The sequence below is a fragment of the Cinclus cinclus genome, chromosome 3, assembly GCF_963662255.1.
Source record: "Cinclus cinclus chromosome 3, bCinCin1.1, whole genome shotgun sequence".
NCBI lineage: Eukaryota > Metazoa > Chordata > Aves > Passeriformes > Cinclidae > Cinclus > Cinclus cinclus.
The window spans coordinates 110,240,888-110,259,725 of NC_085048.1; the positions used below are offsets into that span (position 1 = coordinate 110,240,888).

The 18,838-nt window shown below is 49.5% G+C and overlaps 1 protein-coding gene across 1 annotated transcript in view; it reads left to right on the plus strand.

Moving 5' to 3' along the window:
• The first annotated feature begins 301 nt into the window (after window positions 1–301).
• LOC134042009 (serine/threonine-protein kinase pim-1-like) overlaps window positions 302–18,838 on the plus strand; it is a 94,492-nt gene continuing 75,955 nt past the window's right edge. Inside the window, exon 1 of the mRNA XM_062489082.1 lies at window positions 302–442. Within this exon, the coding sequence (XP_062345066.1) occupies window positions 302–442 (141 nt within the window). The remainder of the gene's footprint in view (window positions 443–18,838) is intronic.

The following is an 18,838-nucleotide window of genomic DNA, read 5'->3' on the forward strand; positions in this document are numbered from 1 at the left end:
TCATGAATCTGTTGTGATTACTGTTCTAGAGCCGGTGACTATGGCGGTTGAAGGAATGAATGTAAATCTGACTTGTTCATTCACCGATGACCAGGGAGCTGGATCCGAAGAAGTCAATGTAAGATGGAAAAAGGATATGGATTGGGTAGACACAGGTATTGTCACAACTTGGGATATGAAAACACAAATGGGAAACACTACCCTACAATTGATAAATGTAACTTCGGGATCTGAAGATAAGTATTTATGTGGAGTCTGGATCAGAGATAGTTTCGACTACGGTAACTTGAAATTACGGGTAATGTCATTATTAGGGGATGGTACCAAGAAGGGGGATGTTGAGGTCATTCCAACCTCAACCTATGTAGACATGTGGGACAGTCCTCCTTTGCGAATGAATTGTACTTTCCGATTGAAAAACGAGTGTGAATATGGGATACAAGTTAAGTGGTGGAGGGAAAATTCTCAGGGAATGTGGAATCAAATTAGCGAAGGAGTTAGCTGGTGGTCCGAAGGAACCGTGGGAGGAGGATGGTTAAATATTACTGATCTGAAGATTGGGAAATTCGGAAGTAGATACTTGTGTATAGTCTCATGTGGAGAAATGGGTGACTTTGGAATACGAAACGTCAGGGCTTGGTCGCATTTGAGAGGTGGAATCACTGGCCAACGTGGGGTCTATAGTGGGCGGGGACATGCAATAACTGCAGTTTATCTTAATAGCATCAGAGGAACTCACAGAAGAACTCGAGCCATAGATGTAACATTTCCCCGCAGTCAGGAACAGGAAAATTTGATAGTAGGATTAATTCGGGACTTTGGTAAAGTGCAGAATGTTTCCTCGATTACAGCCTGTTTACCTTTGCCACAGGCAGCCGGGGAGCCGATACCGTGGGGAATCATCCCAGTAAAAACTTTACCCAGGGCATTCGTGGATTTTACTTGGAGTTGTAAATTGATACCAAAGGAGTATGTAGAAAAGAAGGAAGGATGCCAATTAATTAGGAATATGTTGGAAAAAGATTGCCAGCAAATGCCAGGCTACTATGCGTGGGTTAGTAAAATGAACAAATGCATTGTGGAAGGACCAATAAGGGAACCCTGTAATAAGGTTTGGATGCAGGTAAAACGCACAAGAAATGAAGAAGTATGTCAAAACATTACGCAATCACAGTCTTTAGAAGACGATTGGGGAGCAATTTGGGGACCAAGTTTATTAGAGACATATAGTTACCTAGGAACTGTGAATTGGTGCATTGAATGGATAGGAAATAAGAACCAGACTTATACTAGAGTATTAACAACAGAGACAGCTCAGAGGACATCAACTGGGACAACAGAGACATGGAATTGTTCACGAGTTATTACTTGTGATACTCCAGAAGCAGAAATAGGTTTGGTACCAGTAAGAGTGTTACTCAAGTGGGGATGTGAATGTAGAGGGTACAATCATACAATTAGGGGAGAGATGGCCGGTAACAAACAAGTAGATTGCAAAACTACCACTATCAGAAGCCCTGGTAACTTGGTCTGGGTAATGGGACATGGGAAATGGACCACTCATATACCGATCGATGGGATGGTAACTCAAATAACTTTAGGAGTTCCTACCTTATGTCCATTCTGGAAACAATCTAAACTTAATGAACAAGAAATACAGGCCAGGCAAAGGAGAGACATAGGAGATGACATTATTGAAGAAAATGAGTGGCATGAACCGTCAGGGGGAGTAAAATTCGGATGGGCACTAGAATCTTTATTTGCACCTATCTCCACATATCGAAATAGGGAAATGTTGTATAGACTCCTGGGACAGACCGAAAGATTAGCAGCAGCCACCAAGAAGGGATTTAAAGATTTAAATTCACAATTACAGGCAACCACTCGGATGACATTGCAAAACCGGATGGCATTAGATATGCTGTTACTAAGAGAGCATGGAGTTTGTGGATATCTGCATGGGAAGACAGATCATTGCTGTATTCATATCCCAAATGTGACAAAGGAAGTAGAAAAAGATATAGATCAATTGGAGAATATTGAATCTAAAACTAGGGAAATAGCAAAAGATGCGGAATATAACTGGATTGGAGCAATATTCAGCTCTCTAGGGATCCAGGTCTCTGGTTGGATATCCTCAATTGTTCAATATGCAATAATATTGTTGATATTAATTGGAGTTGTGTATGGAGTTTACAGATGTCTTCTAGGAGTAATCACCAGAGAAGGAATTCATACCCGGAGAATAATGAAGGCTATGACCAGGAACGGACAACCGGCTGGGAATACACCGCCTCCTTCGTGCTTAGAGACGGTTACATGAAGAATGGAGGGAAGAAGTTGAGCATCCTTGCAGAAGATTGAAGGATGCTCAAAAGGGGGGAGTTGTTAGCATATACATATACATTTAATAGTTAGTGGTAGTAATGCTAAGGCTGCAGTTTGTAGCTAGTGCAAGGTAGGCCCTGGGAACTAAGCCAGGGAATGTGCTGAGCTACAGAATAATGAGTTAAGGGCCAGTGGGGCGAAGAAGGACCAACTGGTTATTTATAGGAACAGTAGGGAATTTACTGATGAAGTACAATAAACAGGTGTGGGATTAATCTATAGTTCTAGTTTAGACAAGCATGTAGGATTTATAACCGTTAGAAAGGTATCTTATTGTCTTAACTTAGGCAGGCGTGCAAGAGTTATAACCTTTAGAAATGTTATCTCGAAAATGACTGCTGCCTTTGATGTGAAGTATGTGGACCATAGCATGTAGCCATGGTGAAGCAAGATTTGTAAAAGGGTATAAAACTGTGTAAGATTCACTAAGGGGTTGGGACTTTGACTTTGGACGCTAGTCCTCAGGTCCCCGGGCCCTGAATAAAGCACCGCACAAAACAACTTTGTTGATTTGTGTTTTACTCTTTGGGATCGGGCAGCAGGAGCACGCTCTGGCCAAGGCCTGTGCTGCTGTTGCTCCTTCTCCCTGTGCCCCAGTGTTTGCTCTCCTCTTGCCAGGAGCCGCCACGCCCAGGTGCGGAAGTGTGCGGCGCAACTGCTGCTGTCCTTGATGGAGAAAATTGGAGTCACGAAGCTCGCAGGCACACCCAGGGCTGAGAGGCTGGCGCACGCGGCAGGGACGCTTGCTCAGGACTGCCACAAGGACACAAGGTAACCATCTTCATTTCACCTCCTCACACAGGAAAACTGCCTTGTGTCTGTCTAGAAAGGTAAAACCACAAAAGAGTGGTAATGAAAGGAAATATTAAGTTACCTCACGGTGTGGATAAAGGCCATAGAGGCATGGAATACCCGGAGTTGTATGGGGTCCATTGGGGCCATGGAGTCCAGCTGCCAGCCATGTGCAGGACATGCCAAGAGTCACTCCATGTGCCCAAGAGCATTGTCCAAACGCTTCTCGAGCTCTGTCAGCTTTGGTGCTGTGACCACTGCTCTGGATTACCTGGGGAAATGACTGTAGTGGGTAAGCTGAGGTTGTCCAGCAAGAAGGAGCATTGCCAACTTCCTGTGACTTGAAGGATTCTTTCCTGAGATCAAAAGAGCTCAGATTTGGCAGTCAAACAGTTTTGTTTGATCTTAGGTGCACAACACAGAGCCAAAATGTTGCCTCATGTTCATCACTGAAAGATCCAAAGCAGATCTTTCTCGTTAACTTAAAACTTTTCTAGAAGTATTTCAGGGCAAATGTATTCAGTCTGTCGAAACCTCTTCTGCAGCTTTCTAGAATGCTGTTGTCTGTGGCTCAATGACCTCTAAATTTCTTCTTGAGGAAAACTGGTTTCCTAGTGGCAAAATCAACCCAAGCCACCCAAATCCCCTTATTTGATGATTCAATTAATAGCTGCCAAAAATACAGGAGTAACTAGCTGCTGCTCTGCACACATATAGAATAGTCAAGAGGAGGCCTGAGGTGTTTTGTGCTGGATTCTCTGCCAGTTAATGGAAGGCAAATTATTGAGCAATGGCAGCAAGGTACTTCTAATGGGATCTGACAACAAAACAGATGTGTTTCACTTGTTCCCTGGGATCCTTTGATCCCACAGAAGCACACCCACAGTTTCAGAGTGAAATGATATTTTTCTCTCACTTTGCTGAGTAGGTAATGCCATCTCATGCAAGGATTGCAAAGGATGACATTAAGGTATCAGCCTCTTCTGTTAACAGGTTTCCTTTGTTTGTTCGATTTCCTTCCTTCCTTCCTTCCTTCCTGGAATCCTTCCTTCCTGGAATCCTTCCTTCCTTCCTGGAATCCTTCCTGGATTCCTTCCTTCCTTCCTTCCTGGAATCCTTCCATCCTGGAATCCTTCCTCCCTTCCTCCCTTTCTCCCTTCCTCCCTTCCTCCTTCCTTCCTTCCCTCCTTCCTTCCATAGGCATTATGGACAGGAGATGGTGAAGATGTTGATAAATCATCCAAAATGTAAAATGCTTTTGGAGCGATCCATTCCTGCCTGTGACCTGGAAGATATTCTGAGAAGAATTAAGAAGAAAGTAAGTGCTTGGCAGGAGAAATGTCTCCTTTGTGCAAGTATAGCCACAGCTAATAGGACATCAAACATACCTAATCTGTCTTTATCTCATTCCCCTTCTGCTCAATCATTTTGCTCCTGGGAATGAGCTGTTAATCCCCAGCCTGTTCATCTGCAGACCACAAAGGAGCTGATATTCTTAGGGGAAAAGTGGGGCTTTGAATATTTTGACTATTGGTCACAAAGAGGAAAGGGGAAGAGAAGAAAGTGGGTTTACATTTAAGCATAACTCCCCACCCTGCTGTCCCTGCTCTGCTCCCAGTAAAGCAATGAAGTGAGAAAAGTGCTTCTGAGGAGAACAGAGTCTTTGCAAAAGACACTGGAAGCAGTAGTGCCAAGAGAATTTCCAAAACTGCAGCAGATGTCCCAGTCAATCCTAATTGCTACAATTACCGTCTGTCTTTTGGGAATACTGCCCTGCTGTCAAGCCCTGTGGAGCTGGAAGAAGCTTGGTGAATCCAGCAGCATCCAGAGGAAAATCATTTGTCTGGGGGGACTTTCATTGTTTTTATCTACGTTATAGGAGCGTGTCCTTTGTGCACAAACAGGGAGAGCGAGTGTTGAACCAAATCACCTTCCAACAAAATTGGCCCACCCCAAAGAGTCCTAATTTTTCTGCTTTTTCCTATAAGATCTCTTGGTGCCTACCAGTTTCCATTATTGCCATTTATGCTCGAGACTCATGAGTTGGGGAGTTTAAACTGCTGCTCACTATGGCAGCACCCATAACCTGCCTTGGGCTATTGCAAACAAAGAGTTGGCATCACTGAATCTCTGGTCTGTTTCCTTCTGTCGGTTTGCAAATATTTCCCTAAGCCTTGGTAGCAGTGATCCTGGTTCTAACTTGTGTTTTTAAGCAGACAGTTTCCTATTCTATATTCTAAATGTTGGTGGGGTTTCTCTGTGTCCTTGTAGGGGATGGAAGAGCAGAAGGGTGAACGCCCATGTGTCAAGAGCCCTGTGAAGATGAGGAGCCATGTGTCAAAGAAGCCCCAGGCCACATTTCCTTCTAGTCAACGGTACTGAGCACTTTTGTTAGATGTGACAAAGCACTCAACAAGCTTGACATTTCTCTTCCTCAGGAAAATCATTCTGGAGAGATGGCCTGTGCCACTGATTTTTTCCTTAACCTACAAATTTTCTTTGATAAAAATGCCTATATCTGCATTAATAATATTTGTAGATTGTCTCCCGTAATGATTGTCTTGCAGTCCATGCTGTTTTCAGAGCCTCATGATTCTCTAGCTTGAAATCACATCATGAGTAAAGCACCTCTGGATGTTTTGCTCACAATTATCTGCAGGTATTATCACCAACAAGCCATCATTTGCTTTTATTTTCCAGGGTGAAGTCGACCTCGGATGGACGCCTCCTACACCATCCAAAAGTCCAGGTCACGTTGCCTCCAGCTGTGGATGAAATGGAGATGCTCCAGAAGCTTGATGATCTCCTGGAAGCCAAGGGGTTTGAGACACGGATGGAAGGAGTGGCACTCCTCCTAGACCTGTGCAAAAACAGCCCCAAGCTCATCACCACAAACATTGTCCAAGTATGTAGGGTATCTTCACTGTTCCTTCCCTTCAGCTCCTCTCCCAAGCCTGTAGCAATGAAGTTAATTCAGTCTGTCTTGGCACTACATCCTGCCTTGTTGGGACAGGCTGGTCCCTCTTACCCAGACAAATTTAATTCAGGTCCAGCATGCAGGACAAGTTCTTTCAGTCCAGCTGTATTTGTCTGGCAGGTGCCTATTGATGCTGTTCATCACATGATGACAGAATTTTCCACTGCCCTAACCTTTGCTGTCTCCTACTCCCAGCTGGGTTCAATGAAAGGAATCCAGCCACTGAAAGCATGGCAATTCTTGTCTTGATGAAAAATGGCTTTGGATGGGGAAGAGAAGTATCAGGCTGGGTTGGTATAACCCAAATGTTTTTACAGAGATACTTCTCCAAACTCCATCCTGTCTTGCACAAACACAACTGTGGCTACTCGTTTCCATCCTTGTCTCTATTGCACTTGGTAAAGATGGTGTGTAACCTTCTCGGGTATTGAATGCTCATTTCTACATCCCCTCTCCAAACAAGGACATTTTAATCCAGCTTTCCTGCTGCTTGTTCTCTTCACAGATTTTTGATCATTTTGTCCTGAGAATATCTGACACGCACAAGAGAGTGAAGCAGATGGCGCTGGACGTGCTGGCAGAAATGATAGCCATCCTGGAAGATGCCTTGAACCCCGTGATTGTCCGTTTAGTGGAAGGAATACTAAAGAGCCTGAACTCAAAGGATACCGGGGTTCATGCTGCAGCTGTGAAAGCGCTGGAAAAATCCGTTTCTCATTTTGGTAAGGCTGACATGGACTCTCCTCAACTGTGTCTCTGCCTCTCTGACACAAGAGAACACTGAGTGCCATGAGAGCTCTTGTTGCCCGTGGAACACTCCAGCTGACATCCACCAGAAGCTGTGGGGGTGCAGTCCTTAGGCACCAGTCCCCTAAGAGGCTTGATTGTGCATCAGCATTTCCCACAAGTGCCAGGAGCCCTTGGCTCTGTGCTGCTTGTCTGGAGAGGAGGTCCTGGACTACAGCTTTGCTACAATTCAGAGGCAAAGGGGATTTTGGAGATTGCTTGGACCCCATTAGATTTCCCAAATGAACAGCTTTGCTGTTGCCATGAAGGGACACTGGCCCATCATGGCTCCTGCAGAGCAGCCCCCTGGAAAGCTCCACATTATAGGCATTAGCTGCCTCTGTTCCACCTTTCCCATTTGTCTTCTTTTTTCAAATGGGACACTTATGATTCACCAAGTGCATTTCCTTAAAACAAGCAGATAGAAATCCAGCTGTCAGTGATGTCTTGTTCCACATGTTGTTTTCATGGAGCAGGATGGCTGTGGCAATTACCTACACAGGCAAGGACTGCTCTAAATTCCTTTGTCACAGAGATTTATGTCAGCTCTGAAAATGCTGCTCGGGAGAAATATGCCTGACAAATGGAGTGTTGAAGAGGCAGATCTTCAAGGGGAGTTTCCACTTTCTCCACCTCAGCTGCTCTGTGAACTCCTGAACTGCCTGACTCTGTGCCTTTGTGTATCCCAAGTCTGGGCTTCTTCCTGTTTGCTCTGGAGTTCAAAACCTTTTCACTGCTTACGTGTGATTGAACTCTTGAGGTCCTTGATCTGAAATGTTTAACACAGCTCCCGGTCTAGCAGACAACTTTGCATTGACAAATGTGAACGGAGAGGTTTTCTTTGGGAATTTAACCCCCCCCTCAAGTAGGCTGGAAGGAAAGAAGTACATCAGCAGAAAATTACTTGATTTTATAAATTGGGGCTGCCCCTGCCCTTCCCCTCCCCACTCTCCTTTCTCCTAGGACCTCAGAAGAGTGAGCAGAAACGTGTGTTTCTCTTGTAGATAAAGTAGCACTGATGAAAGAGTTCAGCCACCAATGGAGTCAGCTGAGTGGCCAAGCTCTGCTGGATGTGACAGAGCGTATCACAGGTATGGCCTCTGCTAAGCCAAGAGGTCTCCCCAGGGAGCATTTCCAGGGCATTCCTGGCAATAGACAGTAGAGTAGCTGCTCCAAATCAGGAGGTGCTGAGCTTGTCCCTCCTGCCCAATGCCCATGGCAGCTGTGTTTGGCAGGTTTTCCCTGGCTGCTGCAGAGGTGTGCAGTACCTGGCACGGGGGTGGCGCTCGGCCTTGGGGCCGAGCTCTCACTGGGGCATCTCAGAGCCCACCTCCAGGAAAGGGAGGGGTTAAAAATACCCGAGCTGGCTCTTCTCTTGGGAGCTCAGGGTCATCTCTGGTCCTTTAGGGAAAATGTAGCAAGTGCTGTTTCAGGCAATCCGTTTCTTTTGTCCTCACAGAATTCTCATTTTGCTCTTGAAAAGTTTTGAGACTGAACCCTGCAGTGCCTGGGGGTCACAGCTTAGGTCAAAACTCAGCACCCAGATTAGGGGCACGGATTTGGTGCAAGGCAGCCTTTGGGGCCAGAGGGGCAGAAGCAGAGTGCTGAGGCTCCCTGCCTGTGCTGTCAAAGTGGCATTGGACTGAGCATTTCAGGGTGTGCAAACAGTGTCTTCCTGTGTCAGTGCTGTCCAAAATGCTACAAATGCAGCTGATAATTGATTCCTCAGAGGAGCTTGCTATGTCAGCAACAGCCCAGGAATGGAAAAGTGATAATCTCTCTATATAGTGGACAAGATGATTTACAGCCTTGCTTTAACGGGGTCTAAATGCACTGCTAAGTGTGCCAGCATCTTTAAATGCAAGGTTTCATAGATGTTGTGCCTTCTTCAGCAATCTCAAATGCTCAGTGTTCGGTGATTGAGAATGTCAAAAGCGCTTGAAAGGGCATTGGAATAAAGTAGATGTCTAGGAAGAGGGAATTTAGTTTTGGAGATATTTTGATCTCTTCTTCAAATAAAGGAAATATACATAAATTAGGACTCTTTTAGGAAGAGCAGATGTTCTCTCTGAGATTTAGTGGGAACAAACAATGTTTTCTCAAGTTCCATTGTGACAAATGTCTTGAATTGGATTTTAACTGAACTTAACACCCATTTTGAAATGGATGCCATAACCCTTTTCCTGCTTGGCAGAATTGGTTTTGGGCACTTTCAGGAACTGTTTAAATATTGATGATTGCTGGTGGATTACGAGCATAAAGAAAATGAAGTCTCTTCCACCACAGAATAAGAAGTGGTTACTGCATAACATTTTGCCTGATCAGAAAATATGAATGGTGTCCAGAGCATTTCAGGTTTTGATGTCTCAGCCACATCTGCCATGCAAGGAGCCTGTTGGTTGTCAATGTTTTGTCTGTGTTTGACAAAGTTCAGTCCAGAAATTGAGCAGGGAGAAGGCTTCAGAGAGAAAGGGAGAAGACACTCGTGTTGTGGTTAAATTTCATTCATCTGTGTTGCATTTTTCTCTCTACATTCTACTATTGCAGTGCACATTGCAAGAAAAATGCCATTAACATTGGGAGGGGGAATGACATTAAAATGTGCAGATGCACAAATGCCACAGCAATGAGGTCTGGGTAATTACCTAAGACACCCTGAGGTTTGAAGCAGCTGTTTGTTGGAAGGCACAAAAGCATTGTGCCAAAGACAGCAGCTAGTCACTGATGTTTCTAATCCAGCTGTCAAGCAGCACCCATGTCTGGTGGGCTGGAGTTTGGAAGTCTGGTCTAATAGTGCCCTTTGCTGTGTGCCACTGAGCAAAGGGAAGAGCCAGATTGGATTCTGGCACTTTGACATCAAGGGTCACAAAGATGGAATTGTCCTTTTTCTTAGAAACCTTTCAATTGAATCTCCATGGTGCATTTCCAAATCTTCAGTGTGGGTTTAGACAACTTCCTAATGGAAATGAAAGGGAAGTTGACATTTTAGTCATTCTTGATGTTGAAACAGGTTGTGAAATGATCCAGTAAAGGTACAAGTTCTGCCACAGGTGCAAGTATTTGTTTGGAGACAGTACTCCTGAGGTGTTGGTGGTTCTGTTTTGGGGAGGATCAGCTGCTTTGGCCATTTCTGGATCGTTGGGCTCTGTGTGCTATTTCGCTGCTCTTAGGCAGAGAGGCTTCCAAGAAGCAAATCTCGAGGTGGATCCTTGTTTGCATTAAGGTTGTTGTTTCAGAAGCTTGTGTCTCTGTCCCGGCAGTGCTTGTGGAAGGGGTTTATGCCAGGAGCCCTGAAGTGGTCCAGCGCTACGCCCTGCCCGTGCTCTGGTCCTTCCTGGAGAACAAGGCGCTGCCTGTCCGCAGCGCCAATGTGCGCACGGTGGTCACCAGGCTCGCCTCTGCCCTCTACGAGGTGATGGGCACCAAGCTGAAGAAGCGTGCTGCCAGCCAGCCCCCACATGTCCAGGAAAACCTCTCCAGCATCCTGGGCTGGTGAAGGCTTGATGTTCTCCAGCAAGTTGACCAAGTGCTGAGATGGACACCTGCGGTTCTGACCTTTTAGCTGTGCCAGAAATGACAAAATACTCAGGAAGGGTGTGCATCTGCCCCTGCTCTCTCCACTGCCCTTCCTAGTCATGGCATGCTCAGGGGCCTGAAGACAGTCTGGATTGAGGACAAAGTGAAGGACTAGCATGGCTCAGCCTCCCACAGAGGTAAGGTGGGAGCTGGGCCGCTCTCTGGCGGGAGGAAGGGTCTTGTGCCAGCCTGGAGAGCCTGTGCACATTGCCAGGGAGCAGTTGTGCCCTGCAGGTGCCCCCTGCCATGAGCTGTGCTGCTGCCAGTGCCCCGTGGAGCTGTAGGGCTGCTGAGCTGTGGGGCAGGGAGAGGAGCAGGAGGCTGCATGTGCAGCTGAGCCATTGCTGGGAAGCACAGGGCTCTGGGCTCCCTGCTGTCCCAGGGCAGCCCAGAGGCCAGGGAGTTCCCCTGGGAGCTCTGTGGAAGTGGCTCAGGGTGTGCCCCTGGCCTGCCTCCAGAGGGTGATGGTAGGAGAATGTTTCCCTGTGCAGCTATTTATGAATTTCCAAGAAATGTGTTCTATGAAATATGGAGCTTCAGATGCTTTAGGTTTGCATTGCAGCCTCTGTTACATTTTGTGTCTCCATTTTGCAGACCTGCCTGGCTCCTGTGTTTCCACCAAGTTTTCTCTGGACATTCTTTTGTGCATTTACCCACAAAGTCCTTTCCTGCTGTCCAGAAGAGCTCTTTCCTCCAAGCCCAGGAAGAAGCTGCTGCCTATCCAAAGAGCGTTTGAAGACAAGGATTTATGCATTAGCCTGTATAGTTCCAGATGTACATATGTTCTGATAGTTATCTGTAGGTTTCAATAAATATATTTTGATTGTATCTTAATAATTTTGTTGTTATATTTTTTATTGTGTTTATTTTTGGTGGTATGTTTTGTTTTTTTATATTTTATAGTTTTATATTTTTTCCCATTGACATGCTAAGGGTGGCCAGGTCCTTGAGAGCTTGAGATGGGGAAGGGAGAGCCTCCCTGATTTTGTGAGTTTCTCTGGGAGGGTGGGGCCAGTGTGGGGAAGGGGGCCAAGGCCACGAGATTCGAAGCAGGTAAAGGAGGGTGGGGGGGCAGTTACTGGTACTCACCCCTTTTTGGCTCTGGAAGGAGGAAGGCAGCTGGGAAACCTCACCGCGCCATCCCAGTGCCAGGAGCTGCCTCTTCTGGTGTTGGACCTCACACCCCTGCCAGAGTGCTGTCCTGCTTCAGTTTGCTATCTCCAAGCATCCTGTTGGAGCACCGGGACCGACACTGCTCCAAGGATTCGTGAGCAGAGTCTCTCCTCCACCCTTCCCATCTGAGACACAGCTGCCATCACCCCCAGCTCTCCTGCAGCTGTGCAGGGATCCACACACCTGCCCTGTCCACTGGGAACCTGCCAGAGCTCACTGCCAATGGCGATGGTAACTGCACCAGGGGGGAAAAGAGCACACAACCAAAGGAACTGTGACTGGGTTCCTGTTAATTTCATAGTTATTGTTGTTTAGATTGGCCTTGTTGTAGATTTAGTAGAGAACTGTTCTTCCTGTCCCCCTATCTTTCCCTGAGAACCTCTTGATTTCAAAATTATACTGACTCAGTGGGAAGGATTTTACTTTCTCCATTTCAAGGGAAGGTCCTGCTTTTTCCCTAGCACACACCTGTCCATTCAAACTAGGATACGGAGCATGAGGTGCAGGGCTGATGTGTGAAAGCATGAGGATCTCCTCCAAAGTAACTTGTTTAATTGTCCATTTTATTACTTCTCTATTTACTCCACACTACTAAGGCAAGGCAAGCTTTGCTTGCAGGCAAAACAGGCATGGGATACACTAGGGTCCCTTGCAGCATCAGCAGGGCTGGCAGTGACAAAGCAGGCAATCTGCTCCATGGTGAGCCACTACACAGCCGCATCCCAATGTGGGTTTAAGTAGCATGGTATTATGGAGAACTCCTTTTCTGCATCAGATACCAAAAGAACGTCCACAGCTTCTGGTGGCAGTCAGCTGGAGCATTCCACAGGCAACACGAGCTCTCAAGGCACTCAGTGTTCTCTAGTGTCAGAGGCAGAGACACACTTGAGGAGAGTCCATGTCAGGGGTCAGCCTTCCCAAACTGAGCAATGGATGCTTCTGCCACTAACACTGACAGGAAATAAAAAAACAAAATTTCTGTGCACACCAGGGCTACGTATGGATTAAATTATTTCTGTTTCACATCCCGGCCAGAACAACATCGTGGTCAGAATATCATTGTTCCTAGATTCTCTAACACTAAAAATATTGCTGGAGAGTTTTTGTCATTCCCATAGATTTGGTGACATCCAGACACACTTAACAATCCATTTGGGTCCAAGTTCCATATTGCAGACGATGTCTTTGGGCAGCCTGCAAGTGTCTCAGCAGAGAATGAAAAGGGATGACAATACTGACACGATTTCTCTTTGCTACTTGAAATTTAAAAGCTCCGCTCCAGCCCACACTGGCAAAATTGTCAGAAGAGGCAATTCTTCCCAACAAAATGCTTCATCTCACTCAAACAAGAAAGCCACAAGCCAACAGTCTTCTTTACGCCTCCACTGCTTTATTTGGCTATTTCTCTAATAGGAATTAGCTTCATTTATTCTTACTTGGTTTCCTGTGTTCCACGGGGCGCGTGGCGGCTCCTCCGTTGGGTTCGCGGAGGCAACGGCAGAACGGCCGCGCGCTCCGGCGGCTCCGCAGCAGCAGCAGCAGCAGCGCCTGTCTCGATCGGTTTTCCGCTCGAGTTCCCGCTCGCCCTCCGTGCCCTTCTCCCTCTCAGACTCCCTGTGATCCCGTTCAGTCCCGTCCTTGTTGCGCCTCTCCCAGCCCGGCTCATGCCGCGCCCCGCAAGGCGGCCGTGGGCGAGCCGGCCCCCTGCCCGCCCCTGTCGGGCACGCCGCGGTGCCGCCTCCGCGGGGCTCAGTCCGTACCGCCTGTGGCACCTTTTGAAGAGCCTGTGGACGAGCTCCTCGCTGCGCTGGTGGCGGTGGTGGAGCAGCAGCGTCTCTTGGCTCCGCCTGGCGCGGGCCCTGGCGCTGGCCTGGCCCCGACCGAGGCCCCTCCCGCGGTTCCGCCCACAGCTGGCCCGCAGCCGCCCGGCTCCCGCCCCGCCGCCGGCGCATTCCCCCGAGCGAGCCTCGCCGCCCGGCAGTTCGGCCGCCGGCCCCGAGGCGCCGGAGCCCGGGGCGGCTCGGGAAGCAGCGGCGGCCGGGGCGGGCGGGTGCCCCGGGCAGAATGACGAGAGCGCGGTGCCGTCCGCACGGGCGGAGAAGCCTCCCCTGGAGCAGCTGTACCGGGAGGGCCCGCTGCTGGGGAGCGGCGGCTTCGGCAGCGTTTACGCCGGGACCCGGCTCGCCGACGGCGTCCCGGTAAGAGACGGGGCCGGCTCGGAGCGGGGAGGGGGGCGGCGAGCGGCGGGCGGCGAGCTGAGCCCTCCGCTCGCCTTGGCTTGCAGGTGGCCATCAAGCGAGTGTCCCGGGACCGCGTCTTGGAGTGGGCGCGGCTGGTGAGTGAGCGGGGCCAGCGGGAGCAGGCGGCGGGGCGTGGCGGGCGGGGTAAGGCCAGGCCCGGCCGGGTGGGAGCCGGGACGCTGCGATGGGAGCGAGCGTGGAGCGAGCGGGGGCCGCGCAGCGTCCCGGGCCATGGGCAATGGGAGCTGCGGTGGCGCCGGGCAGGGGGTGGCGAAGGCGAGCGCAGCATCGGCGCCGCTGACGGCATGGCGGCTCCCCCGCAGCACGACGGCGCCCTTGTGCCCCTGGAGCTGGTGCTGCTCTGGATGGCGTCGTGGCCCGGCTTCCGCGGCATCGTGCGGCTCCTGGACTGGTTCGAGCTGCCCGACGGCTTCGCGCTGGTCATGGAGCGTCCGGAGCGCTGTCAGGACCTCTGGCACCTGCTGCACGCGGGGGGGTTCCTGCCAGAGCCCGTGGCGCGGGCGCTGTTCCGGCAGGTGCTGGGGGCCGTGCGGCACTGCACCAGCCGCGGCGTCCTGCACCGCGACATCAAGGCCGAGAACGTGCTCGTTGACCTGGCCACCGGCGAGGCGAAGCTCATCGACTTCGGCTGCGGCACCATCCTGCAGGACACGTTCTACACCCAGATGGCCGGTGAGCCCAAAGCCGGGGCCCAGCCGGGCAGTGGAGCTTCTCCCCTGTGCTTCCACAGGTGGAACACACAGGGAGGGAGGGAGGGAGGGGGAATGCTGCTTCAGCCGGCTGCAGCCAAGTTTCATTTTGGCAGGAGCTGGGGCTGGCTTTTGAGGAGCTGGCTGGGAGGGAGGGAGCAATCAGCATTGGCCTGATGAGCTGTGCCCGTGTGCCATAGGAACGCGGGAGTACTACCCACCGGAGTGGATCCTCTTTGGCCGCTACCATGGCCAGCCAGCCACCATCTGGTCCCTGGGCATCCTGCTCTATCTGCTGGTGTGCAGGCACCTTCCTTTCAAAAGCAGCGAGGACATCGTCCGGGGACAGCTCTTCTTCCCGCCCCGGGTGTCTCAAGGTGGGGATGGGCCTTCAAGGCACGGGAGCAAGAACGGCTTTGGGAGAGGGCAGGTGGCACATAAGTGTCCTGCTGTTGCAGCTGGGGAGGAGGTTCATCTCCTGGGCTGAGCTGGACGAGGCGGCACGTGTGCTTCTGCTGCTCTCTTCCAGAAGAGAGGATGGATGGGAAGCTGTGCGAACAGCTCTGAGCACTCTTAGTGTGCTGTGGGCACTGTGAAATCTGGGAGAGCATGGACAGGAGCTGACCAGCAGTTTCTGGTTTCTCTCTGCAGAGTGCCAGCACCTGATCAGGTGGTGCTTATCCATGGACCCTGCAGACAGGCCATCCTTGGATGACCTTTTAGAACATTCTTGGGTGCAGAAGCCCCACCTGGCCCAGGAGACAGCAGAGATCCATCCCTCTGCACAGTAGGATCCAGGATGCCCGCAAGCAGCAGCTGCTCGTGTCTTGTGGCTCTCAAAGAATTCCCCAGAGCATTTCCCAGTGGCCCTGGCATGGAGCAGAGAGCACAGCCAAGGAGGTGCTTCCTCAGGTCCCCAGCGATTTGTGGAGGGAGCGGCTCAGGGCTCCCCATCCTATTGGAGAAATTGTGGCACAGTGCAGTGAAGTTGCCACAGAGTGGAAAAGGGGAAACATCCCCCTGCAGCTCAATGGCCTCGTGATGTCCCCGCGAGCCAAGGCACATCTGGCGTGTTCTTCTGGAGATCAGCGCAGAGCTGGAGAACGCCGTTCTTGAGCTGGCCACTGGCAGGGCAAAGCTGATGGGCTTTGGTTGCAGCCCCTTCCTAGAGGACACGCTCTGCACCCCGACGAAATCAAGATGAGTCCCCAGGCGGTGCAGGGGTGGGGGGATGCTCGTGCCTCCAGGCATTGCAGGGCTCGGCCTGGCCACGTGCCGGAGGTTCCCCATGGGGTGGCAGTGGACAATATTAATCTTTCTGCCAACTGCTCAGCTGCTTTTTGGTGGGGCAGGGGATGGATGTTGTGGAAGGGGAGCCGGCTCCTGGCCTCGCTGACAGCTTCTTCCTGCCAGCATGGCACAGGCTGGGGTGGGGGCATCCGGCCTGACAAAAGCATGCATCCATGGGGATAGGGAGCAGCAGAGGGGGACGGGTTCTTTAGCCATGGCCCAGCTGCTCTGCTTTGCAGGCCCTTGAGGAAGGGGTGGGCATACAGGTGGGAAAGGTAGGGTTTTTCCCCACCACTGGAGAGATTTTAGTATCATAAAGAGCGGTCAGACCTTCCCCAGGCCCGTGAAACGGTGACAACCTTTGGTGCTTTTTCTTGTTTCCAGGTCTTGTTTTGAAATGACTTTCATGCAATTGTTCTTGTGTTTTTTCCAGAAAGATTGCAGCTTGTGTCCAGACCAGATGGAGAAGCACCGGCACCGTCCGTGGAGTGCATCCCGTGCCGGTGCTACCCGGGGAGGGTCCACGGTGTGGATGTCCCCTGCAAAAGGATGAGGACCTTGTGTGGGATCGGCTCCTCTCCTGGCAGCAGGTCTCCAGAGGTGGGTACCCGGTTCCACAGCTCGGGTGGCAGAAGGGCTTAGGGCAAATGGCAGCAGGCACACGAGAATGTCGCTCTTGCAGCTGCTGAGGAGGTTGTTGTGCCATGCTTGAGTAGAAGAGGTGGAGCGTGTCCTGCCACGCTGCTCTCCTCTAACAAGGAGGGAATGGGCTGGGAGGTTTGGGCTCTGAGCACAGCCAGCAGCCTGGCCTGAGCATAGGCCATGGTGGGACAGGGGGGACAGGAGCCTGCTGCCACTGACCGTGGCTTTCTGGTTTCTGTCCCCAGGCTACCAGCAGCTCATGCCATGGAAACGGCACCGCTCGACCTGCCAGTCTGGGAGGGCTGGACGGCAGCAGGTGTTCATTTGCTGTGAAAAGTAAATCTTTTTCTTGTTATTAACATCATCATCATCATTGGAGCATTTCTTTCATCCTTTTTTCAAGTTTTTGGCCTCCCTTCTTCCACCGGAATCTCTTTGCCTCTTTCCTCATCCACTTGGTGGAATTGGTGGGGGGGTTTAAGTAACACAAAAAGTTCAGCAACAATTCCTGTTGCCAACCGCAGCAGTCTCTTCAAGAACCTGGAGCTGGTAGCCAGGCCCACATTTCACTTGGAAAGGGGAGTGGTTTGCAGGGACAAAGATGTCCCTCTGCTGCAAAAGCAGGGAGGAAATCAGAAGCAGCAAAATGCAATTTCAGCTCTACCCCCGCCCAAAGTTGTCTGCATCTTTGCCCTCCACTCCAAAATAGGCAGGCAAGGCTGGACTTGAACAAGGTTCAAGTCCTTCATGGTCCCTTGGCATTAAAGGGATCAAGTAAAACTCTCGTATGCAGTAATTGGAGTACAGCTACTGTAGGGATAAAGGAAATGTTGGGAGCTGGGACATCCTTCTTGTCTCCTTTGTCTCCCCAGGTGTTGTAGCCTGGATAGCTGTTAAGATGGTTGCAGGTAAAGAAGCAGCAAGGGCCTTTGTATGGGATCCACGGAGATGTTTATTTCAGCCACTGCGTGGATAGTCCAGGGTCAGAGGCAAAGACAAAGGGGAACGTCGGGGTGAGGGTCCAGGTTGAAGCAGATGGGTGTCCTGGGCAGGGGGAGCATCAGGGAGCACTTACCAGGAGACATGGGGGTGGCACAAAGGTGGGGTTAGGGCATGGGAGCCAACAGGGAAACAGGGTGGGAGTGACCGAAAAACTGAGAGACAGGGAGAGGGCAGGGGGCTGGCCCAGGGAACAGAACAGGGCTACATTGGCATGACAGAACAGGGCTTGCTATGAGAGAAGCCTCTCGTGTCTTCCTAACTAGGGAATGCCTTTTAGGGTCTCCACAGTGGGGTGTTTTGGGTTCAGTTTGAGTTTGGGTGGAGACACTGCTTTAGTGTAGTGGTTTTGGATTGTTAATTTGAACGTTTTTAGTTGTGAGATAGGATTAGGAGGAAGATAAAACAGGCTTAGCTTTAAATGGTACAAAGACAAACTTTATTACCAGAAACTATAGGGGAAAAAAGAAGAAGAAATATTAGAATAAAACTTCAGACTACTCTTCTTCTTTCCACACATTTGTTTTTTTACATTGACAACATACAAAGAACAACTCAGTTCGTTTACCATTTCTCAAATAGTCATTTACTTGTTTCTTTCAGAGAGGAGATTCTTCAGCCTATAGAGATTTTTTTCATAAGAAACCATTTTTAGGTGGTCTTGCTGTTCTAGTGTTTAGCCGTCAGGGAGGATAGAGATGTGGTTATTATGTAATATTTTTTTTCTCAACTAACATTTTAATTCATAACTAATACTGAGGACCATATCAACTTATGAGGCACACTTAAAGGATTATAATAGTTGAAACAAAAGCTTACTCCACTTTTAAAAATAGAGGGTGTTTTTCTTCTTCTTCCCTAGGGAGAAGCAGGGGTTTTTTCACTATTTAAACCTAGGGCACTTACAGCAATTTTAACATTGGTTTATTTTAACACCAACGCTTCTTCTTACATCTAGAGTTAGAATCTTTAATCCACCCCATATTTTTTTATGTGTTATAGGGAAACAACGGATGCTTTTCTATAGCATAAAAAAAAGGGAAGAATTTCAGTCTATGTCTTCCTTCCCTCAGCTGAGACTTGACTCTTCTCATACTTTGATTTTGGTGTTTTTTGTGCTGTTTTTGTACATATTATCATTTTGGTTCTCTGTTTTTTTTTTCCACAGGACAGAGAATAAAGTATTTGTAAAGTCATATTTTGGGCAGTGAAAAAGTTAATATTTTGCCGGGGCAGGAGAGGGTTCTGTGATTGTTTTTAGGTGG